Below are 24,892 nucleotides of genomic sequence, written 5' to 3'. Positions count from 1 at the left end.
ATATCTTCCTGAGTGCTGGGGTTAAAGTTGTGTGCCAATACTGCCCAGCTTGATTACATATTTTTTAAATTGATTATAAATAAGTGTAATATACTGTACCTTAAATTTTTAGGAATAAAATGGAATACAGCTCTTTAAATTTGTTTTCTGTTGGGAGTCCATGTTTGATTTTGTTTAACACTAGGGCCTTCTTGATAATTGTTTGAAATTACTGTTTCATATTTAATATAGTGGTTCTGTGTCACTCTCTTACGTGGTCCTCAGCAGCTCTGTAAGAAAATGACACTTGCCTTACCAGGACCCACAGACTTTGTAAGACCCTGTAGTATAATCAGTGGTTGTGGCAAGTCAAACCCAGGGCACACACCTTCCATGTTCCATCTTGTCCAATGTCTGTTCTTCTGATCATTCCTGCCTGCCCTCAAGAGGGAAAACTGCTTTATGCCATCTGGTACCAGGCTCTCAGGAGCCATCCTTTTCAATTCTAAGAGCTCTACTACTCTTAATCCATGAAGGTGGCATAGCTCTCACTTTTTTCTTAAGGCATCAGCTCTCTAGGCCAGTAGGCAGTTAAGGAGGTCATTGTCCCTCAGTCAAATAAGTACATGAGGGGAGAAGGAAATAAGAGGACCTCCTGCCAGTCCTTTTGGCCTCTCTTAAGAGATACAGTGAGAGGCTGGATATACGGGTCAGTGGTTAAAAGCACTGGCTGTTCTTCTAGAGGAAGAGTTCAGTTCCTAGTACCTATGTGGCAGCTCACAACCATCCGTAACTCCAGTTCCATGGATCCAAACACCATCTTCTGGCCTCCACAGGCACACAAGTTGTGCACAAATTCAGACAAAACTCTCATTAAAAAAAAAAAAAAAAAAAAAAGGTGAGGTGTGAGCAGGCCATGGTGTCTGAAGTCCCTTGGCAAGCTCAACGTCTCAGGTCTCAAGGGTGACTCTGCCAGGCTAGGATGAATTGAGAAGGTCAGTTCCAGTAGTTCTTATTCCCTTGACCTGTCTGCTGGCTTCATAGAATGTTTGGTAGTACTTCTTCAAAACTTCATTTTACCATTCTATGCATTTATTTTCTGACCTTGAAATTTCATTTGCATCATTAGCAAAATACCTTGTTGTAGTTTTCAAGGTTGAATCTTGTCTATACTTGGTACCAAGTTTGAGGTCTCTGTGACGGACTCCTGTGGGCTGGGAATTTGGTGTGTTTCTGATGCTTGGTGTTCTAGTTTACTTTCTGCTGCTCTAATAAACACTACAACCAAAAGCAACTTGGGTAGAACAGGATATATTTGGATCGCACATCCTGATTATAGTCCATCATTGGGGGAAGTCAGGGCAGGAATCAGGGAGGAATACTGTTTCCTGGGTTGCTTTCTCTGGCTTGCTCAACTTGTTTTCTTATACAACCCACGACCACCTGCCCAGGAGTGGCACTGCCCACAGTGGGATGGGCCCTCCCACGTCCATCATTAATGTGGATGTGGGACACACAGACACACCCAAAGGCCAGTCTGATGCAGGCAGTTCCTCACTTGAGATTCCTTCTTCCCAAAAGAGTCTAATTTGTCTCAAGTTGATAAAAACTACCCAGTACCCTTAAGTATTGGTACTTGATTATTTATTTTAACCTTGGTTGTTTGGCTGTAGAAATTCAACCCAAAAATCTTCAAAAAGAAGCAGAAGAATGGGAGTTCTACAAAGCCCAGCTGCCCATACTGCTGCTGTGCTGTTGGCAGCAAGGACCGATCACTCTCTGTCTGGGTAAGTGCCTGAGCTTTGGTTCTAGGGGGAGGCTGTGGACTGGACTGGGAAGATGGTGTGTCTGGATGACTTTGAGGAAAGAGAGACCCATTGTTTTTGATGGTACTTTCAGAAACATGCAGGCTTTCCTGCTATTTAGAAAGAAGCACTGGTATTTGGGTTTGGGCCTGGCCAGGAGAGGGCATCCTGAGCCCCAGCTAGACTGCCTTCAGCTGTCAGTGTCATAGCTGACATGTTGTATTTGCTTTCTGCTAAGAAGTTCTTTGTGTCTACGTGTAACAGATAAAGCGTGTTCACGTGAAAGATACAATTAAGTGAATTGCCATGTGTGTGTGTTCTAGTATCAATACCAGCTTAAATACTTCCTATCCCTGCCTTTAGCAAGGCAACTTCAGTAATAGCCTCTCAAATGGATGAATGGATGAGTTTGGCCTGTTCTTGAACTCAATGTAAATGCAGTTGCTCAATGCATACTTTGTTGTTGTTTGTTTGTTTCATTTAGTATAGTGAGTTTTGAAATTCTTGTGTATTATATTTAACAGTAGTTTTTTCTTATTATTGTTGTGTAGGATTTAATTGTATGAATATACCATGAACTGTTCATGTGTTTTCCTGTGGACAGATACTAAGGTTGTTTTAGTTGAGATGAAGTCTTTTTGTGAGGCCCAGATTGGCCTTGAGCTCTTCCTGTCATCCTGGCCTGCCAGTATTGACTTCTTTATGTAGTTAGTTAGTACGTCCATTTACTTGTCTATTTGGTTAAGGCTATGTGTCTTGTTCTTGCTAGGCAGTAGCAAATAGCAGTAGCGCTGGAGGGAGGTGCTGTTTTAAGCCTCTTTGTACCTAACTCAGTGTGGTCCATTGTGCAGATTCTCGGCAAATTCAGTGATGGGTTGACAGTGAACTATGTCAGTTTTCCAAGTTAGGGCTTTGAAAGGTTAAACTTCTTATCACCAGAGACTGATGTTCTGTGACCCAAGACAATTCCACGTTTGCTGTGGACTGTGGTGCATGCCAGCATCCTGAAAGTCAGTATCTGTCTCTCTGTCTCTCTGTCTCTGTCTGTCTCTCTCTCCCACACACACATTTAAAAAAAAATTAAACTGTTTCTTCAAAAACAGAATATATTTGAGGTTATGTATTTGGAAGTTACCCCCTGGCTATATACATTACAATTTGTACAGAGAAATATGCTGCTGGAAAAGGGACCCAGGTAGCATTCACTTCACACCCACTCTGGATCTTTGTTCACAGTGAGCAGATTATGGCAGGCTCTTCTGGTGTCTCTCCTATCTCAGGCCATATAGGGTATTGCTTAAGTTTGATAGAATTCTGCGACCAGTTAGATGTACATACTCTAGATTTCCATGGGAAGTGGACAAAGTTGTTGTTTTCTGGAAGGAGAATTATGGTGGGCCAAGATAATTAGTATAGGATCCAGGTAGCTCAGATTCAGTTTTTCTTTCAAATCTCAGATGGCTGTATTTCCTCCTTGTCCTCACATGAGGCTGCAGGTGCCAGGCAGAGTAGGTGCTTTTAAGCACCAAAACCATTTCCTGGGGTGACATACTTCAGTTAATAAGAACAGTTAGCCAGAAGCAGAACTACGGTAGCCAAAATGCAAAGTCAGTAAGTCCATTTAGAGACTTTCTCAGAAGTATGCACTTTGATGGATTAGGTTTGTACAAGTGCATCCTTACCAGATCCAAGGGACTTGACTCTGGGCCTGTATTCAGAGTAGTCAGTCAGTTATGAGAGATGACACTGGTTATGTTAGAATGAGTAGCTGGTGAACATGCACCTGCTGAATATTATATAATCACCTGCAAAAGGTTTTCACAGTACATTCATTCACATGTTCATGGTATGTGGAATATAAAGATAGCCACACACATATACTTTAATTTGAATACTAAAATAAATATTTACAAGCTCATCAATTTTTAAAATAAGGACTTGTTTATTTTTATTTTATGTGTGTGAGTTTTGAATGTGTGTGTGTATGTGTATCATATGTGTACCTGGTTGCCTGTGAAGGCCAGAAAGGGTGTTCTCCTGGAACTGAAATCATAGTTGATTGTTAGCTTCCATGTGGCTGCTGGGAACTGAGTTTGTATGCTCTGTAAGACATTAATTTGCTTTAATCACTGAGCCATTTCTGCAACCCCCCCCCCTCTCTAGATGTGTGTGTGTGTGTGTGTGTGTGTGTGTGTGTGTGTGTGTGTGTGTGTGTGTGTGTGTGTATGTTTGCTTTCATGTGTCCATATTTGAGCACATGTGCACTGTGGCCAGAAGGTGTTGGATCTCCTGGAGCTGGAGTTACAGATGGTCAGGAGCTACCTGAAGTGGGTGCTAGAACTGAACTCAAGTCCTCTGGAAGAGCATCAAGCTCTTGGTTCTTGCTAAGCCATCTCTCTAGCCCCTCTTTGAAGTTGAACAGTTTACTCTATTTGGACCAAGAGCAATTTATATTGGTGTGTGTCTGTGAGCTATCTGACACACAGGGTGAGCCTGGATGATTTACAGGAGCCTTGGGAATGTGGACCAGAGCTCAGTGCCCAAAGAAGGTGAGCTGGGTTCTTTCTGAGACCATCTCATCTGCTCTGTAGATCCTCTGCTTTTGCTGTTGCCGAATGAATGTACAAAGCTGTTCCCTCGCCAGACTGTAGCTTTTCTAGTGTGTGAATTTCTGCCAGGCTTTGGTTTTGGCTGTTGTGTCTGGATTGAATTGAATATGCTGTGTATGTTAGTGGAGGTGACTGAAGCTCCTGGCACATAAAGATGGTTTAGCTGAGTGCATGAGCTGGTTTTCAGTGACTTCATTAATTTTGACACTTTTTCTCCCCATAGCTCACATGTTTGAAACGGCCTCTGGTTGTTATCCATGAGCTTTTTGACAAGTCCATCATGGATATTTCCTGGTAAGATGGATTCTTACTGCATATATTGCCTATGACAATATGAGACCTCTTGGGTATATTAAGGCTAGGCAGCTTGTTCTCCTTCCCCTGGCAGTGCAGATCCCAAGGTACTGTTTGTACGCAGGCAGCAGTAGCTCTGTCCTGCTGCTGTGAGAGTCACCACAGGTAGGGTTTGTTAGAGGGAAATATTGCTTGGACAAATTGGGTTTCTGGCAGGCTTATAGCAAATATGCTTCTCAAGATTTATAAAATGGGAATTGAAAACATTTAGAAAACTTGGTAGGTAAGCAATTCTTTGCACTGGTGCCTAGCCCTAAAGGGCACCAAAAGCTGTGGTTATCATCCCTCTTTGCCTGCCTGTATGCCCAGGCCACAGAAGAGAGCCTTAGGTTTCTAGCGTCTCTCACAGTGTTCTCTGAGCACTCTGATGGTCCAGTCATGTGGTGGACCACTATCTCAGGCTCACTGTCCCACGTAGGCTTCTTACAGCTATCTCTTTCAGGACTCTGAACGGGTTGGGTATCCTGGTATGTTCCATGGATGGCTCTGTGGCATTCCTCGATTTCTCCCAGGATGAACTTGGAGACCCCCTGAGTGAGGAGGAAAAGGTAGGTTTGTGGCCTATGAGCTGCCACAGTAGCTCTGAGGCCCCTTTAATTGGGTTCTCTTCTTATGGAAGATACAGACACACTGAGTATTCTAACATGTTTGCTTTTTATACATTATTCAATCCTTTATGAAAAAATGAATTAGTAATAAACACTCATGTCAGAAATAAGTATTGGAACAAAGAATAAATAGGTCAACTCTGTTTAAACTGAGATAGGCAGTCTCCATAAGGAGGTTTTACTCTGGGAGAGAGTTTATGTCACTTCCGTGAGGTTCTTGTTCATGTCACTGTCTTCATTCTGTTGTTTTATGCTGTGCCAGGCTCTGGGCCAAATATAGGCTTTGCCTATCATTTAAGCTACATGCAATTGCTGGGTACAATGGCATACATCTTTAATCCCAAAGAGACTAAAGAGAGTTCAGGGCCAGCCTGAGCTCTACAATGAGGCTAGTTTAAAATGAAGAAATTAACAAAACAAAACAAAAATATGCCAGGCGAGGCTTATAGATAATGGGGAGCCTAGAGCCTCACACATGTGCTGTACCCTCTGAGCTCCATCTTTAGTGATTTATGTTTTAAGGTAATTTAAGGAATGTCTGTAAGGTATTCTTGAGGAGCACGAATGGAGAACCATTTTTTTTGAAAACTTGTTAGAAAACTTGCCAAGACAGTCTTTGTACCTAGAAACCAAATCCAGTTATTGAAAAGTAGGAACTGGAATAAGCCAATGATTCAATAGAGATCTGTTTATTATTGTTTCTTAACATTGTGTTTGACTTGTGCCCTCTTTTTTCCTAGTTTGTATTTTTTCCCTCCTTTCTTCCTTCAGTTTCTCTGCAACCTGTTTCTTCCTAGATGCCATAAAAAAGGACTAGTTATTTTATAAAATAACATTTATAAAGCAGGTCTCATCTGTTTCATCAGTGAGGTAACCAAGCCTAAGAAAATAGCATGGCCCTTTGTCAGGACCATTTTTTCCTTAGTACAAGAGTGAATGTGTGAACTAGGCCTGCTGCCTTTGAGCCAGGCTCCTTCACCTGTGTCTGTCCTCAGATCATGGGGCAACCCTACACTTCTGTACAGGCTTTGGGAAAGGCTCTGCTTTACCTGCCATAGACACAGAAACTGTTCTGTTCTTTCTGCCGACAGACTTTTGCCACCGTTAATGGGGTATTATATCCTTTTGTCTGAATGGAGCTCTGTGGAAGCCCAGAGCAGGTCAGCAGCTATCCTCTTAATGATGTTGTTGCTGGGGATAAGCTACTATTAATCTATTGTGCAACGCTACCACCCTCAACTGAGATATAAATCCCTGGGGTGGAGCTCTACCTTATGCACTGTGCCTGGAATGGGGGGCAGCCTGTCAGTTCTTTTTCTTCTTCTTTAAAAAAAAAAGGAACAAGTTTCTGAGTGATCTCGAATCTTCATTCTGCATTGTCCCTGTCATCAAAGACCATTGGATTCTTCCTTCAATGCCTCTTGGAGAGTCACTGTGAGATCGTATGGCAGAATCCTGTGTTTCTTACCATTTCCCAGATCATTGGCAGTGAACCTGTGTTTAAGAAACTCTAGAAAAATCTTGGCTCAGGTCCAAATTTTGACTTGAGATTACAGAGGTTGGATATGAGAGAGTAGACAGGAGTCCTGGGGCTACCCAGGTCCTGCAGGACTTACTCTCAAAGTCCCTGTTGTAGAGAGCCGCCTACTGACTAGACATCATCTGGTATGAGGCGGACACCTGTTAACTCTAGTCCCTATCTCCTAGGGACTCGACAGGCAGGGCACAGCACTGTTGTTTGCACATCTTTCTGTGGATCCACTTCTTGGCATGGTTTACTTTGGTGTTCTGAGGTGCTGCCCCTCCTCTCCTGAGGTTCCTTTCTAGCTCCTTATGGCATAGGATTAACAAAGGCCTAGGCCTGGGAGGAGATCCTGCTTGTAGGACCATGATGGGGGGAAGCTGAGAAGCCTCTTGTGCTCTGGAGATACAAAGCTAGTTGTGTGAGGACCTCCTGCTGTGGTGACTGATAATCCACAAGATCAGAGAGAGCAGGTTGGTTCTGTGAGAGTGCTTAGGGTTCTTGGTGTGATGTAAGAGCCTCAATTACCAATTTGGACATCTGCATTTCAGATGAGACAGTATCCATTGTTTTGCACTAGTCAATGGAAAAGGTGATTTCTTGTCAGTATCTCACTATCTTCCCAACTGTAGGTACAGTAAACATCTTGTGAGAGATGAGAGATTTTGACAGATATATCTAGTCAGCTATAGGCAGTTGAGTGGGAACTGATGGTGAGCTCTCCTCTTGGGCCGTTCTGCTCTTAGAACCAGGAGAGTCAGTACTGTAGTGCACCTGCTGGTGGTTCACTGCAGCCATGGTGATACTCTGATACTCACCCATGTGTCAAACCTCTCCCTGCTTCCTACAGAGCCGCATTCACCAGTCCACCTATGGCAAGAGCCTGGCAATCATGACCGAGGCCCAGCTTTCCACAGCTGTTATTGAGAACCCTGAAATGCTCAAGTACCAGCGGAGACAGCAACAGCAGCAGTTGGACCAGAAGAATGCCACAGCTAGGGAGACAAGCTCAGCATCCTCAGTCACGGGTGTGGTCAATGGGGAAAGTCTGGAAGATATTAGGAAGGTGAGGGCGTGGTCCAGTGACACTAAAGACATTAGCACATGTACAAAGACAGGGCAAAGGGAATGAACAGATGGAACATGGCACAGGAGGCCTGCACAGGGTACAAAGATAGGACCAGGGCATGAGTGGTGGTGAAAAGGGCATGTGGTGAGTGTGGGGCTGGACTCATAGCCAGCTGGGACCCACACTAATGCTGACTTGAAATACCTTCAGAGGTCTCTAGCCCAGGGAGCTATAGGAAAGATTGTCCTTTGCAGGAACTGCAAAGCCTCCTCTATTATCTCTCTAGGAAATTGTAGATGCTGAGGAATTAGATTACTTGCCCTCAGAGTTGTATGGGCTCCTCTTCTTCCAGAAGCCTGAATTTCACTGGTGGATAGGGATAATGGGGCAGGGCAGTGTGAGAGACATGGAGCTTACTGAGAACTTAGGTCCTGTCCAGGAGCTTGCGGAGGCCAGGCGGTCACTCTGATGGAATGAATGTGTGACTAGGAGGCAGCTCTGAGACAGTCAGCATGGAAGCCAGCATGGTGGGTCTTGTAGCGCCTGGCAGGCTGAGGCAGGAGGATCACTGCAAATTTCAACCCGGCTTGGGCTGTATAATGTGTTCTAGTTACAGAGTGGTACAGAATGACATTTTAAAATTTTTGTTTTAAATAAATAAAGCTGGTTTGCAAATCACCACTTTGTGATAAGAGTGTGGCTCACAGGTTCAGACCTTAATCCTAAGGTCCCTGTCGTACCTAATGGCTGTTGGATGTCATGTGCTTACAATCTAAGTTTGGTCATGCCTGGTATTGGCATGAAGACATGAAGGGAAGAAGGCTTTTAGAGTCAGTTCATCTGAGAACTTTGTTCTTGCTTCTTCACTGTGCTGAAAATCAAGCACATGCCTTGCTGAACATGTCTGTGCTTGAGAGATGTTTGACCAACAAGGCTATAAAGGAGACTTAGAAGACATATCCTTAGCAGCCTTTATTTTCCATCACGATAGTGAGGTATACATGACATGCCCATATTTAGTGCATATACCCTAACAGTGAAATGGACAGAAGCACAGATAGTGCCTGATGACATAGGCTCAGAGAGAATAGTGGATGCCTGGGGCTTGGAACACAACATAAGTACCATGTCTCCATCCTGAGTTCTGTTGTGTAGCCTGAAGACTGCAGTTATAATACTATAGTTCATATTTATTTCCTAAAATAGCTAAGTGTTTTCACCATAAAGGGAAAAGAAAAACAATTTTATTTTTGATATTTGGATGTGGTTAGATGAAACTTTTGTATTCACTTATTTGACTCTACTTTGCCAGAATCTTTTGAAGAAACAAGTGGAAACTCGGACAGCAGATGGTCGCAGGAGAATCACGCCTCTCTGCATAGCACAGCTGGACACTGGGTACTCATTTGTTCACCAAGCTTTCTGTGACCTTGTCTGGGGAGATCTTTTTTTCTTCTTTTGCCAGTTAGCCAGTTAGGGTCTTGGAAGTCTGGGGCCAACATGGAAGTGGGAGAGTCAGGTCCAACTGCCTCATGCTCAAAACCCTGTGGTCCCCATAGAGCTCCCCACACACTGTGGACACATGTGGAAGGGTAGGAACCGAGTGGCCTGAGGCCAGGATGTCTCCATTTGCCGGCCAGGTACTGCAGGACAAGAAAGGAAGTTACATGTTCTCGCTATTTATAAAAGATAAATAGTTGGAAAATTAGAAAAACAGTAAAAAGTTCATTCTGCAGCTTCTGTTGTCATCTTGATATCTGTATTTCCAGTCTTCCCCACTGTTTCTGTATCTTGACCTTTCATCCACTAAATAGTCCTCTGAAGCATTGCTTGCTGATTATCCAGATTCCTGTCGTCTGAATGCACCACAAGTTAATGAACCAGCTCCTTAATTGTGGACTTCTAGTTGTGTCCAGTTCTTGTGACTAGTAATCTTTGAACACACACTTGACTGTCCTCTTGGGTAATTCCTGAAGTGAAACTGATGGACAGAGGACAGGGCTCTGAGATACATGGCTTGCTCTGTGGAGGACTCTTTACATTTGTTGTCTGGATATGTGCGGTCAGGCATGTGTTTGGACTGATTGGTCTCTGAAAATGACTAATGCTGAATCAAAGGATGCTGAGACCTTTTGGGAAAGTGGTAGACCCGTTGTCAGCTATCTCTCTGGGTTTTAGAACCACACAGTAATCCGCTCAGGGCATCAGGAAGCCTTTCATAGAGACCATCCATTAGTCTTTTACATTTGCAGTTGCTTGTCCATGAATTGTTTCAGGTCTTCCTTGTCTCCCTTGAAAACTAAAGAGGCTTCATTTATTGTGCTAACCCTAACTCTCAGGTTAGGTGTACCAGGTACCTGTTTAGAACTTGACTGTTGTGACTCTTCTCAGAGGGGTGATCTGACCTTTACTACCCACATCCCTTTAGAGGGGTAAGGCCATCTGCCTAACTTGTATTAGAACCAAGTGTGGAAATGTGCCTTGAACACTACAGGCCTGTGGTAGGGAAAGAGGTGGTGGTGGTGCACCTTGATTCAGTGGGTCTTTCCATGCCTTATGTGGAAGTTTACTACAGTGAAGAGGCAGAGGAGATAGGGTCTTTCTGACTGGCCTTGAGTCAGATTTCTACTTAATTTTGCTATCAGAACTTGATTATTTTTGTTAAAACTTTTTACCCTCCTGATTCCTATTGTCAAAACAGATAGATAGATAGCAAAGTTATTAGTTAATAAGGAAGGAAAAGAAAAAACAAATATGCAAGGTAATTCTAAGTGAGAAATAATCACAAATAAAGAATGAACCAAAAAGCCAGGTGGTGGTAGCTCACACCTTTAATCCCAGCACTCAGGAGGCAGAGGCAGGTGAATCTCTGTGAGTTCTTGGCCAGCCTGGTCTACAAAGTGAGTTTCAGAATATATAGGACTGTTATATAGAGAAACCCTGTCTAGAAAAACAAACAAACAAACAAACAAAATCCCAAAAAACAAAACAAAAAAGAATCAAAAGGATGAGAGATTTTGCTAAATTTTGAAAAAAAATATACATACATATATATATATATATATATATATATATATATGTATGTAAATATAAATAAAATTACTAAAATTACTAAAATTGAAATATTGCTAGAAAAGAAATTATGTTTACCCTCTGTAAAGCTACCATATTAGGAAGCCTTCACAGGGGAATTCTAACATGTGTATATTCTAGTACACAGATCAAAAGGAAACTTATATCCAAATGTAACACAGATGGCGATAGTCCCAGCTATTCAGGAGACTGAGGCAAGATGAATACTGGAGCTCAGGCTTGGACAACATAGACTTGGTCACCACAAAGAACTTAATCAATTTCAGGCTTCTGGATGTCAGTGCAAAATCTTAAACAACACAGTAATATGGAGAACCTGATAGTGTGTTGAGATGCTAATATCAGGGCTGGGTGTTTGACCCCAGCACTTGAAAGTCAGAGGAAGGCAGAAATCTGTGAATTTTAGGCTTGTCTTGTCCAGGGAGTTCTAGGTCTGCCAGGTCAGCATACCTATCTCAGAAAAACAAAACCAAAACCAAATAATACGATCAAATAAGGCTTATTTTAGGTAAGTAAGGATGTTCAATATTGTGGAAATAATTTAAGTGTACACACCAGCTGATCAAAACAAATGGAGTAATCACCTCTAGAGTTGTTTTAAGGAACATTTTTTTATAAAATTCAGCATTCTTTTGACTTCAAATTTAATGAAATGAAAGTAGATAGGAACTTCATTAAGTGGTAAATAGTCTTCTGTCGTAGCACATTTAGGAATGAAGTGATTTTTTTACTCCCTTGATCATAATTTAATGTTCTTCTTGAGTCTCTTTGTAGTTAGTCAGTACTGAGCTCCCAAAGGAAAACATGCAATATGTTGTTATTCAAAGATGGTATGGTCTCGAGGAGCACCCTGGGGATGCTGTGGGTAGCAGGAGAAAGTACTAACGCTCATTGTACTGCTGCATGCTGCTTACTCCAGCATTTAGGAAGGAGAGGCAGAGTATTATATGTTTGTGGGAATCCGGGTTACAGAGTAGGCCCTGGCCTGAAGAAACTACGTGAATGAGAGCATGCACATTTGAGAGTCTGAGTACTTGCTGGCTACAAAGGAAATGAGATAAGTAATACCTTTAGAAGCAATTCCTTTAGAAGATATAAAGGAAGGATTTGTATTCACAAATGGTTTTTTTTTTTTTGAAAGACAGCATCTTATTGTGTTGCCCAAGTCAATTTTGAACTTGGAGGTAACAAGTATCCTCCAAGTGTTTGTGCATGTTTGTGAAGGCAGAAGCTGTCATAGGATGTCGTCTTCAGTTGCTCTCTACTGTATTTTTCCAGACAGGATCTCTCCCCCAATCTGGAGCTTGCTAATTTAGCAAGATTGGCTGGCCAGGAAGCTTCAAATGTTTTGTCCTTACCTCCCCAGCACTGGAATTACAGGCACACGGCATGGTGTTTGGCTTTTTATGTGGCTGTTGGAGATCTAAACTCGGGTCCTCATTTTTTGGGAAGTAGTTTGCCGACTGAATTATCTCACTCCCTACTTCAAGGGAGTTAAAAAACAAAAAAAGACAGGGTCTCACTATGCAGCCCTGGCTGGCCTGGAACTCATTATGTAGACCAAACTGGCTTAAGAACTCACAGAGATCCACCTGCTTCTGCTTTCTGAGTGCTTTGCATGTGTAAGACTGGTTCTATCCCAGTACCACAAAACCAACCAACAAATCAACACAACCACCACTACTAGCATGACAACCAAAGAATCTTTGTTAGCTTGTGGGGAAACAGGCACTCTCCTAGTGGCTTGTGAGTTAACCACTCAGGAGAGAGCTTGAGAAATGCTTATCAAAACCATTTGTAAACATTACATTTGCTGTTCTGACTACATTTCTCCAATGTATCCCACATTGCACAGCAATGTACTCCTTTATCTTTGAGCAGCTACTGTGTGCTCTATATATGTACTGCACAGTATTCTTTAATTCTGTCATAACCCATTGAAGAGAGTCCAAGCACTTGGAGATGAGAACTTGAGGCACAGTAGAAGTGACTGGAGTACACAAGTGTGTTAGCTTGCAATTGTCCAGTCTGCTAGTCTGGCTAGTCTGCTCTAGGTCCTTCAGTCTCAACACTTATACTCCCTGTTGGGGCAGTATGTCACAAAAGCAGGGAGGTAAACCTGCTTTTCAGTAGAGGTTTTGTTAAATAAATTACATGCCCATTCAGTAGGAAAGCCTACAGCCCCTCAAACAGAAGGGAAACCTCTGTAGGCGCTGCAGGATGCAAGATAGGCTCAGTAGCATTAATAGTTATAAATAGTAGCCTGGTTGTCTTTGTGCAGTCTTATATGTTTACTAGTTTACTTTAGTGTCAATTAAAGTATATTAAGTGCTTCTTTTTTTTTAACTTTTTTTTTTTTTTTTTTTTTTTTTTTTTAAAGACAGGGCTTCTCTATGTATCCCTGGCTGTCCTGGAACTCACTCTGTAGATCAGGCTTCCTTGTAGACCAGGCTGGCTTTGAACTCAGAGATCTGCCTGCCTCTGCCTTCATTTTTAAAACAGCTTTCCAAATTACCCATGCCTCAAAACCTAGAAAAATGTTATTTAGAAGTTATGAAATACTAGATGTGACATTTTTGTGCTGATTTACTTTTCCTTGTTAACGACAGGGACTTCTCCACGGCATTCTTTAACAGCATCCCACTCTCCAGCTCCTTGGCAGGCACCATGCTCTCCTCGCCAAGCAGTCAGCAGCTGCTGCCACTGGACTCCAGTACCCCCTCCTTCGGCGCCTCAAAGCCTTGCACAGAGCCAGTGGCAGCCACTGGTGCCAGGCCTACAGGCGAGTCTGTCACTAAGGACAGGTTAGTAGACACCAATGATCAGTCATGTCCTTGGGGAAAGTTCAGGTTTGGTACATGGTTCCAGAGATAAGAATTCCATTGTATTCTTAGTTCAAGGCCACTTCACTAGAAAAGGCAAGTAATGCTTATTCAAACGAGGGTCTTAGATGGGAGGATTTGTATAAATTTGTTTCTCAGACTGTGGACTTCAAAGAGAAGCTGGCTGACAGTAAAGCTGAAAGAGTTTGGGGGACCTTCCAGTGAGACACTGCCTACAACAAGGTCCCCTTTTCTGGCAGCTCTAGACTGGAGATAGTCTGACATTTCTGGCTGTGGCCTCCATTGTGCTGTAAGTTTCACAGTTCATCATGGCCAGGGTGATCCGGTGAGCATGGAGATTCTCCATCACACTTAGAATCAAATTCATTCAGAGTCCTTGTCTTCACTGCCAGTCCTGTCTAGTCAGGGCTAGATGCGCACAAGTAAGAACTGAGACTGAATATTGGCCACATTCCTACTTTGGGCTATACACTGTACGGACCAGGTACATATAGAGCATTGATTGACAGATGCTTGTCCACAAGTAGGGAAGAGACAGCTGCAGGGTTGCAAGGTAGCTTTCAGGGTCCTTTTGTGAAGAAGGCTGTTTGCCCAATGTGGGAGCTTAGCAAGCAGATTTCATTGAGACTTTTCACAACGAGTTTCTCACAGAGCTCATACAAGACAACCAGAGAAGGCTGGGAGCTGGAACAATGGCAAAAGCAGAGCTCTGAGTTCCTTAGATGAATTGGGAAGTAGGGTATACTGGGTTCTTATTTTGAACTAGGTAGCCTGGGCTTTTCTCAGAGGGGAGACAGAAGGCTTTGTGACTTGGATTTTAGGAAGATAGTTCCAGTAGGTTATGGGGCCCACATTTAAACAGCACCGACCACTCATATATGATAAAGGAAAATGCTTCTCTATCAGTGGAACAAATCTTGGGTTATTGCTTCCTCCTCCTCCTTCTGGACTCTGGCACGATGGTATCAAGCAACAATTAGGGTAAAGTTGAAGGGCAGGATTAGTTCAGGACTTCAGACACCAGTGAGGGCTTTCCTCCCTAGAGCTACTGTGGCAGTGGCAAAGCTAGTGGTTGAGTCATTTGGGGTAAACATGCTGTGTTCGTGCTGTGGAGACTCAGTAGGTAGTCTAACTCAAAAAACTGTCAGAACAACACAAAAGGGGGAAGGTGAATGCATTTGCCCTTGAACTCACATAGACTTCCAGAATTCTAATGCATGAACATTAAAAAAAAAAAAAAAAAAAAAAAAAAGAGACAGTAGATTATATTTTGAGGATTTCTCATATTTGTAGAAAGTTTGATGCTTATGCTTCTTTAGATGGGCTCCAAATTTTTGAAGGCCTAGACCTTCAAATCCTTTGTCGCTTGTGTTTGATGAACTTCCCATCTTTATTCCTCAGTATGAATGCTACCTCTACTCCTGCTGCATTGTCACCTTCCATGCTAACAACCCCATCCAAGATTGAACCCATGAAAGCATTTGACTCTCGGTTCACGGAGCGGTCCAAAGCCACACCAGGTGCTCCTTCCTTGACCAATGTGATCCCAACAGCTGTTGAAAGGTAGGTGGTAGGTTTTATCTTTCCCCAGATCTTTCACCATGCATCCTGGCTCCTGCAGGAGAACAAGGCTCCAGAGGCCTCTGTGAATGGCTGCTAAAAGTGGGGAGGTGGCTGGAAGGAGCTGTTGGGAGGATACTGTGGCCTAAGGATAGCAAGGGAACAGGCCCAAGAACCAGGTGTTCTAGCCTGCTGAGACTACTCTCCTTTGAATGGATCCCAGAGTTTGCTGAGAAGTGGAGCATAAGTGTGTTTGAGGAAATAGAGGACTCTGATATCAGGGCCTTTTGCTCAGAAGGTGGAGTAAGACAGAAGATTTAAATGAAGTCTTTGTTGGACATATGGCCCTCTAAGCTCTGCAGACTTGTCTGTTTCTTCTGCCTTCCTAATGTACATCAGCCAAAATACATAAATTGTAAGGTTTTTTTTTTGTTTTTTCGAGACAGGGTTTCTCTGTGTAGCTTTGGAGCCTATCCTGGCACTCGCTCTGGAGACCAGGCTGCCCTCGAACTCACAGAGATCAGCCTGCCTCTGCCTCCTGAGTGCTGGGACTAAAGGTGTACGCCACCAATACCTGGCTTGTTTTTTTTTTTTTTAAATTCTTAGAGTTAGGGAATTGTGTCCTCCTGAGGTAGTTGGAACAAGCCTCTGCCATTGGCACTGAGTTTGACTGCCTCCTGGATGGGCCCCCTCCAGACTTGCCACAGTGAGGAATTCACTGCATATCCTAGAGATTTAGAATCTAAAAGAACTAGTCACAGGTTGGGCTGCCTTCCTTCAGTGAGTCATAAGAGTTGTCTTCTTGTGGATGCATCCTCTGTGGGCAGTAAGGGCCTGGTAGTCCAATATAGAACCACCTTTATCTATGTTACCTACAGTTAAGTGCAGGGACATTGGTCAGAGGCTATTGCAGTGGCTTCTTAGCCTATAAATGTCCAGTAAGATGGACATTGTATGTGGTCTGTTCTTGATAGTTGGCATGTCTGAAACTTGAGTGGGCTGTTTCTGAGATGTTCCTTGTCTAATAACTGCTTGTATGCTTCTGGTTTGCTCTTGGAGAACAGACTCCAGAAGTCAGCACAGGTTTGCTGCTTTATGAAGTTGTTGTTGAATCTAGTATTCCAATCTGATGTAATCATTTTTGTATTCACATGTCATCTTTTTATTTACTCATTTCTTTATCCAGCCATAAGGAAAATCTGAAAAACTTGCTACTAAGCACTTTGAGATGCTAGATCAGCACTTATGAGGCAGAGGCAGGAGAATTGCTGCAAGTTTGAGTTCAGCCTGGTCTACACAGCAAATACTAGGCCAGCCAGGGACCCATGTCTCAAAACAAGCAAACAAACCCAAATCTCTAAAATATGTGATTATTCACGGTAGCCAGGACCTAAAATCCTAGCTGGTAGTTGGTGGTGCACTCCTTTAACTTGGGAGGCAGAGGTAGGTGAATTGAGGCCAGTTTGGTCTACAAAGTGAGTTCCAGGACAGCCAGGACTATTACACAGAAAATCCTGTCTCGGGGAAGCGCACTCCTACTTACTTTTAAAAACCTCATTGACTTACCAAGTATCAAGTCTCCTTATGGCTTTTTCATACTCCACTGGTTTTGGTTAATCCCATACCCTCATCTCTCTCCATCTTTCTGCTCTTTCCTCTTGCCTTACCTTTTGACTCCTAGATCCCTCTTCTTCATTCATATCACATTTACTGTACTTCCCTCCTACATTGATGTCTGTTTTTTTTTTTCTCCTTTCATGGTCTTTCCTTGTTCCTTAGACTCACATTCTCACAGAAATGCAGATATAAAAACTAAATGCTGGAATCTGCACTTGAGAGAGAAGTATTTACTGTGATCCTGGGTTACCTCAGTTAATATATTATTTTCTGATTCCATTATTTTCCTCCAAATTTTGTAATTTCATTTTTCTTTATAGCTGAATAAAATGCCAATGTATATATGAAATAGAATTTGATTATCCATTCATCTGTTGCTAAATATCTAGCTTGATCTCATTTTCTTGCTACTACAGAGCAGAAGTAAGCATGGATGTGTAAGCATTGCTGTGGTCCTTTCAGTATGTGACCAAGAGTGGCATATCTGAATCATGAGGTAGTTCACTGATTTTCTTTTTTTCTTTTCGTTTCTTTTCTTTCCTTTCCTTTCCCTTCCCTTCCCTTTCTTTCCCTCCTCCCCTCCTCTTTCTTCCCCTCCCCTTCCCTTTTCCCGTTCTTTTCTTTTGCCATTTTCTGTCACAGCATTAGTATGTTAATAATACTTCTTTAAAACTTTAATCAGGTTGTTCTAGAAGTTCTACAATATCCAAATCTGACTCTAATGTTTTGAGACAGGATCTCTATGTAGCTCTGGTTGACCTGGAACTTGCTATATATATATCTCAGGAACCTCAAACTCACCAAGATCTACCTACCTCTGCCTCCCAAGTGCTTGGATCAAAGGTGTGCTACCGTGTCTAGATTTTATTTTATTGTTTTCTTTTTGAAGCTGTGTTTTGTTTTGAGATTTATCTTTGTCTTTTTGATTTTTGTTTTGTTGTTAGGTTTCATTTATTTTCATCATGACTTATTTTATATTGTATTGTATAGGCTAGAAGTTTAGCTGTTTTTTCTGTGTCCTTTAACTATAGGTGCTAGAAGTATCATTTTGTATGGCAACTTTGTTTTGTCTTCCAAGCTATCTTTGAATGTCCCCAGAAGCAGCTTCCTCAGTTGTAATCTGCTATAGCAAGCCTGTTGTGAAGTATTGATGCTGTCATGGTCAAGTTGTCTGGGCTTTCAGGGAGGAATCCTTTTCTTCTGCTTTAAAGAAGAAAAATGTAGAAGAAAGAAAAGCAGAGTTTCCACACTTAGCCAAGTTTTATTGAAAATGAAAGGTATAGCAAAGTATACAAAGACAGATTCCCCAGAGGGAGATAGAGAGCTGGGATCCAAGTTTGTCTGGAAAATCAGACTTTTTATATATATATATAGTGGTAGGATGGGTTCCCTTCCTTCGCCAGAATTGGCTGGTTTGGGCTCTTTCAGGGGATTGGATAGTTAAGACAAAGAAAGGGAAGCTGTTGCTTCCAGACATAGGAGCTGTGCCTCCCACCCCAAGATTCAAAGCCTCTCCAAAGAGCTCCCTCTGTTGAAGAAAAAGCCCACCAAGATTTTATCTTGGAGAAGGATCAGGAACATGACTTTCTGAATTGGTTAAGCAGAAAGAACCTAGAGCCTCTTGTCCCTGTCTGCCTACCTGGGAGCTGCTTGACTCCTGGCCCCCTAGTGTCCAGTAGGAGAACCATACTAGAATTTTAGGATTGACTTTATCCCTTTTGTGGTTGGACCAGAATCCCTAGGCTTTAGTACAATCCATGGGCTTATCTATCCTCTTCCTTAGCCTAGGGAGCAGGTATTAGATGGCCTGGGAGTTTTCTGTACTTGCTTGCCCTATTCACAGTGAGCAAGGCCCTGGTGGAGTGGTTTTCCTGCAGGCAGGGCATTGTTTTGGAAAATGGAAGGGTGGCTTTCCCCCAAGCCATGGGGAATTTTCCCTCTTTGACTGAAAACCTAGAAGGGTCCTTGGGAGAAAAAAAAATGACTGTAGCTTCTGTCACTAGCCTACAATAGTTTTAACTTGAGCTTGCCCACACTCAATGTCTAGGATGTGACTAGCACCCTCATCCTTTGATGGGTCCAGGAAGAGTTGCTGCTTTTCATTTTTCAGCTCTCTTATTATTATTTGTTGGAATAGAAATCAGAATTCTTCTCTGCATTGTTTATCAACTTTTGTGAAGAGTGGGTTAGAGATATGGCTCAAAGTTAAGAGCTTTGTAGTTGTCACATAGAATCTGGGTTCAATTCCTAGCACTTACACAATGGCTTTCAACTGTAACTATAGTTCAGGGAGTCCAGTGCCTCTTCTGACCTCTGGAGAGCACCAGGCCCACACATGGTCCATTGATACACATGCAGGCAAAACACCCATGCACATAAAACAAAATAAAATCTAAAAAAGCATTACAGAATGAATGGCCTTGTAGACAGAATTACAGTTGTCTTTGTTTTCAGGTTGAAAGATCAGAACCTTGTAAAAGAGCTGAGGCCCCGGGACCTCCTGGAGAGTAGTAGTGACAGTGATGAGAAGGTCCACTTGGTCAAGCCCTCCTCACTATCCAAGCGGAAACTTGAGCTTGAGGTAGAGACGGTGGAAAAGAAGAAGAAAGGTCGCCCTCGGAAGGATTCTCGTCTTTTGCCCATGTCTCTGTCTGTCCAGGTGAGGCCTATGGACTGTCTTGCCTGCCCCACCCTGCCTCCTTGGGAGGCCGTTGCATGCGGAGGGGTATCTTATTAGTGTGGGATGCTTAGACATTCATTGTACCTTGTAGGCCATGTTCCTTCAGACCTGCCTGTCACTCATCTAGACCTTGAGCAGGCCTGTTAAAACTTGCTGGGAGACATAAAAAGGAGTGCCTGTTTACTTCTGATAGGTACCAACACATCCAAGAAACGATTCCGTTCAAGTCCAGCTGGGGTTACTTAAGGAGCATGGACAAGGAATATAAGTGATTCGAAAGCAGTGACATCATTGAAAAGCCCCACCTTAGCTTAGGTGACACGTCATATAAGCTGTATTATTGGAGTCTTACCTTCAGTCAAGCTTTTCGTCTTACTTATTTAACCCACTCCTTAAGACCATGTGCAGCCTGGTGGTGGGAGGGTGTGGTGTCTGGAAATCAGGTGAGGGTCTAGTAACACCATTGCCCAACTTCATGGAAGGAATGTTAACAACTCCATTATCAGTACTGTAGACCCAGCTATCACTGTATTGTTTTGCTTATTTCATTGCCATGACGTGGGGCCAACATATTCTGTAGGTCACCACAGCAGTCTCTGCTCCATGATGGCGAGATGGTACTCAGAGGAAATAGCTACACCACAACTGGTCCCCCGATGTCAGCCCCCTCATCTGTCAGGTGGGGATCCTTGTAGCATTCCCTTGTGCTTTCTGTCTTCCAGAGTAGGTGGACATGCCTTGGGAGCAGGCCCAGCTGCACTTTAGGTCCTTACTTCTGGGTGACTTACTTTCCCTAATGCTTCCCCTGTAGTGTTGAAGTGGGGCTTAGGGATATTTCTGACTCTTTTAGTCTCCAGCTGCCCTGACTGCAGAGAAGGAGGCCATGTGTCTGTCTGCACCAGCACTTGCACTGAAGCTGCCAATTCCAGGCCCGCAGAGAGCATTCACCCTCCAGGTGAGAACCTACCCTACCACTCCTTCACAGGCACACACATTTTCTCTCCCCTAGTATAAGCCCTATCTTGTCACACCTGGGTACTTGTTTTCAGTGGCTCTCCACCCCCTTCTGGGGGGAATACTAGCTGACTGGGGTGGACTGCTAGCTTCCTAACTCTACCCTCATGCCTATTCCTCTCTCTAGTATTGCTTTTAATTCTCAACTGCCAGGGCTGCCCTTTGCATCAAGTCTGGACACCAACTTCTTCAAGTCCTCATTCACATCTCTTCTGAGAAGCCTTCTGCATTCCTTCCATCACCCTTGACAGCACATGTGTTTGTGGTTTATCTAGTCACTGTCCTTTAGCTGCTGCTTAGTACACATGGAGCCGTCCTTGTTTCTGGTGTCAGTAAAGAGAATGCAGCTCCTTGCTTTTGAGCACTCTCCACTCCACCTCACCCACCTGAATGGCGATTTATATAAACCTGTCAGCTGTTCTGCCTGGGTTTCCATACAGAAACTCAGCTTAGATATAGACCAGGTCTGCAGATAAGTTTAAGACTGAATCCATTTCACGCCAGGCATTAAACTATACCATGATGTGAGTTATATCATTCCATAATATTGCATAGGGAAGTTAAGGTGGAGAGCTCATTGGGGTTTATTACACTTTCTTCTCTTAACAAATATTGCAGTCTTTGGTAATCCTTCAAATAGGAAGTTTACTCCTAAGTTCATTTCTGTGTGGCTGTAGTCTTTACAGTATATTCTTGGGCAAGTTACACCCATGTGAGATGACATGGTAACATTCTTTCCCTGTTCCTCCTTCCCCTAGTCCCTGTTACCCTTCTGATGGCCAGCCAGCTAGTCAGTCTTTATTATCTTTGCCCTGCTTCAGCGCCCAGGTTGCCATACAGTTCCTGAGTGTCCCACATGTCCAGGAACCACCACCTGAACAGGTCTACTGTTAAGTGAAAAGACATGTGTTTGCTTTCCTTCATCTAGGTGAGCTCTGACCCCTCCATGTATATTGAGGTGGAAAACGAAGTGACTGCTATTGGGGGGATACGGCTGAGTCGCCTGAAGTGCAACCGAGAAGGGAAGGAGTGGGAGACGGTGCTCACCAGCCGTGTTCTCACTGCTGCTGGCAGCTGGTAAGGGCCGTGATGGACAGCACTGGCACAGCTATGGAATGTGACCCACGAGTAGAGGATGGGCCTTCTGAACATGTTAATTCACAGCTCAGTTCCTACGGCACTGTCAGTGTTAGTGCCCTTCCCTCATAGCCTCACAAGGCAGCCTTTATTTCCCTGTCTAGCAAGACCCTGTCTTAGGTCTGTCTGCCTCTCCCTGACCTGGCAGGTGCTTTCCCTGGACCCCGCATTTTCATTCAAGATCCTGAGGGTGGAGTAGACTGATGGTGTCGTGGCCCTGCTGGCTAGAACCCGTATCGCCCTGGAGATGGGGATGTCTTAGCTCAATGCTGTCACTCAGTGCCTTCTTACAGCAGCACAAGAGTCCCATCCTCCTTGTCTTACTCTGAAAAGTTGACCAGCACTTTCTCAGGCACCTACCTGGCTATCTTTTTTACAAATGTCTATTTTTCAAAGTTTGAATACAAGAAAACTTTGAGCAAGAGCCAGTAGTAGGGAGGGAGCTCTTTCTGATGTGGCTGTGTGCAGTCTGATCACCTCTCATGATCAGGACCCGGTCAGGACAGTGTGCCAGGTGCTTCTAGGGCTTTACAGCAGTGCTCCCTCAGAAGACCTTTTCAGATCCTTAGCTGTCTGTCTTGAGGTCAGGTCTTAAGAGTCCCTTGCACCCAAGTGAGTTTCAGTATTAGGTCCTGAATGAACCCACAGTTCTGTTCTTGGGGTTTTCCTTTGGCTTCCTGTGTGTTTGCTACTGCTGTGGGAACCAGTTGTATGTCTTTGGTCCCAAGACAAGTGACATGTCCCAGCAGGGGCCCAAGGATGTCAGCACAGACTCTTCTGTGGCAATAACTGCTGAAACGGGGCCTTCTGTACAGTCTCAACATCAGGCCCAGCCCAGTGCTGCAGCCTATGCCACAGCTTCATTGCTGGGAGCTAGCTGAAGGAAGGCCCTGATCATGAGAGATGATCAGATGGGACCTCCTCATGTATATAATAAAGAGAGCTCCCTCCCTGTTAGCAGGTCCTGTTCTAAGTTTTCTTGTATTCATACTTTGAAAATAGGCAGTTGTAAACAAACATGTCTGGCTTGCCCTCCCTCTTTAGAATCCACTAACATCTTATTATGGAAGAGTTGGGAGTTAAATTGCCCATACAGATGTCTAACCATGTGCCCTGGCTCATTAGGTTAGACATAATGAAGGGGGGTCCATGTTTTGCTAGGATGTAAGCTATAGTGACCCCTACACCAATGGTCTGGCCTTAGAAGCTGTACTGGGAAGGCAGTGGCCTCCTTGAGGACCATATCTGGATCAGGGGTGCTGCTGTGAAGCCCTCCTTGCTCACAGAGTAACACACCTCTCACATCATTCCCCTGACTGTCTGGACTCTGTAGTATTAGTGTTCCCACCCTTTTCCCCCGCCTGTCCCCGGGTCCTTGTCTGGATTTCACTGGCTAGTTGTAGCCAGGAGACTGTCACCAGGGCACTCTGGTCTTATCTGATGAATTAGACTTGTTTGGGGGGGTGACCATCAAGTACAGTAGCTTTGTGAAGCACCTCGCCCCTTGGTCAGTATCAACGTGAGCAGCATTTTGGGTGAAGAGGGGAAATCAGAAGTTCCTTTCTAAGAGCTCAAGCAGGCTGCCTGCCCAGTTGTCCCCCTGCCCCGGTCTTGCATAGCCTTTCCTTGCCATTCCAGTAGGAGCACCCACTTGGTGCAAATAAATTAGGCCCATTGGGGCCTTGGTGGAGGGAAGGCTCTGTATCCTTCATTTGGCCCCTGTGACACCTTCCCCTCCTCTTCCTTTGCAGTGATGTGGTATGTGTCGCCTGTGAAAAGAGGATGCTGTCGGTGTTCTCTACCTGTGGTCGCCGTCTTCTCCCTCCCATCCTTCTTCCATCTCCAATCTCTACTTTGCACTGCACGGGCCCCTACGTCATGGCACTCACTGCTGCAGCCACACTGTCTGTTTGGTGAGAGACAGGCACAGGTTGGGGCCTCCAGGCTGTGCAGGGGTCTGGTGGGGAGCCAACAGAGAAGTGGCTAGTGGGCCCAAGAGCAGTTAGCAGTGTTCACTGGTAATGAGGTGTCTTAGCAGAGGTAGCTACGCTCTTGTTTCTGTCAGTGTGGGTATGGGTGTGGGAATGGCCCAGTGGCTGTACTTCCTGAGGCTTCTTTTGTAGATTTGGGCAGAATGGGCTGGGAACATATGCGGGGACCAGGGTATTGCGCAGCGAAGACATTCTGATGCCTTTGACTTGGGTGTAGATTAAGCTGTTCCCTGTCTCTTTAGGGATGTTCACAGGCAGGTGGTTGTGGTGAAAGAAGAGTCTCTACACTCCATCTTGTCAGGTAACCCCTATGCTGGGCACTTCTCTTCCCTTGGGGCAGTCTCAGGTCTGATACAGATATGGACTGTGTGTGGCCTTAGTCTATATAGAGAGCCAGACTTAGGGGATAACCTGAGACTTTCAGTGAGACAGGACAGAACTTATGTACCAAGGAGGCATGTTTTCTGGGCAGATGATTAAATGGGTCCCTATCAGAATGGCTTGGCTAAAGCACCAAGCATCAGTATATAGATTATCTATCAGTGGTCCAGAGGCTTATTGTTGGGATTGGGGGAGCCAGGGCTCGGATTTTTCCAGTAGTGAATATGCATTCATGCTTACTGATTAGAACTTAATCCTGTGGTATCCCCCAGGAAGTGATATGACGGTGTCACAGATCTTGCTAACACAGCATGGAATCCCAGTGATGAACTTGTCTGATGGGAAAGCATACTGCTTTAATCCATCTCTCTCCACATGGTAAGATGCTGCCTCTCTGTCCTGTTCCTGGGACTGTGTCTATACTGAACATCAGGGCTGCTTGGCCTTGTGTCTTTTGAACTTTCACTGGCATCGTGTATATACCCTACTATCCCGGTAGGATACTGTGAATCTTGGCTTCCCTCCCTTCAGAGTCTGTGTGTAAGTCTATTGTTTCCTGGAGCCAGTTTTATCAGAACAGACACTGAAAAATGTCTGTGGCTCTTGCTAGACTGGCCTTCTTCACCATCA

General features: G+C 44.0%; 1 protein-coding gene across 4 annotated transcripts in view; it reads left to right on the top strand.

The window, feature by feature from the left end:
* LOC100769195 (protein HIRA) overlaps nucleotides 1–24,892 on the top strand; it is a 65,771-nt gene that overhangs the window by 33,567 nt on the left and 7,312 nt on the right. For all 4 annotated transcript variants that reach the window (XM_027413102.2, XM_027413103.2, XM_035444712.1 and 1 more), the window contains 13 exons: nucleotides 1,653–1,766; nucleotides 4,617–4,687; nucleotides 5,190–5,295; nucleotides 7,728–7,943; nucleotides 9,259–9,344; nucleotides 13,649–13,843; nucleotides 15,284–15,445; nucleotides 19,514–19,718; nucleotides 20,590–20,694; nucleotides 21,682–21,830; nucleotides 23,642–23,803; nucleotides 24,124–24,182; nucleotides 24,535–24,640. In XM_027413102.2, coding sequence (XP_027268903.1) covers nucleotides 1,653–1,766; nucleotides 4,617–4,687; nucleotides 5,190–5,295; nucleotides 7,728–7,943; nucleotides 9,259–9,344; nucleotides 13,649–13,843; nucleotides 15,284–15,445; nucleotides 19,514–19,718; nucleotides 20,590–20,694; nucleotides 21,682–21,830; nucleotides 23,642–23,803; nucleotides 24,124–24,182; nucleotides 24,535–24,640 — 1,736 coding nt within the window. The remainder of the gene's footprint in view (nucleotides 1–1,652; nucleotides 1,767–4,616; nucleotides 4,688–5,189; nucleotides 5,296–7,727; nucleotides 7,944–9,258; nucleotides 9,345–13,648; nucleotides 13,844–15,283; nucleotides 15,446–19,513; nucleotides 19,719–20,589; nucleotides 20,695–21,681; nucleotides 21,831–23,641; nucleotides 23,804–24,123; nucleotides 24,183–24,534; nucleotides 24,641–24,892) is intronic.

Source organism: Cricetulus griseus, chromosome 4 (assembly GCF_003668045.3).
Source record: "Cricetulus griseus strain 17A/GY chromosome 4, alternate assembly CriGri-PICRH-1.0, whole genome shotgun sequence".
Taxonomy (NCBI): Eukaryota; Metazoa; Chordata; class Mammalia; order Rodentia; family Cricetidae; genus Cricetulus; species Cricetulus griseus.
This window is presented reverse-complemented; position numbering and strand designations above follow the sequence as displayed.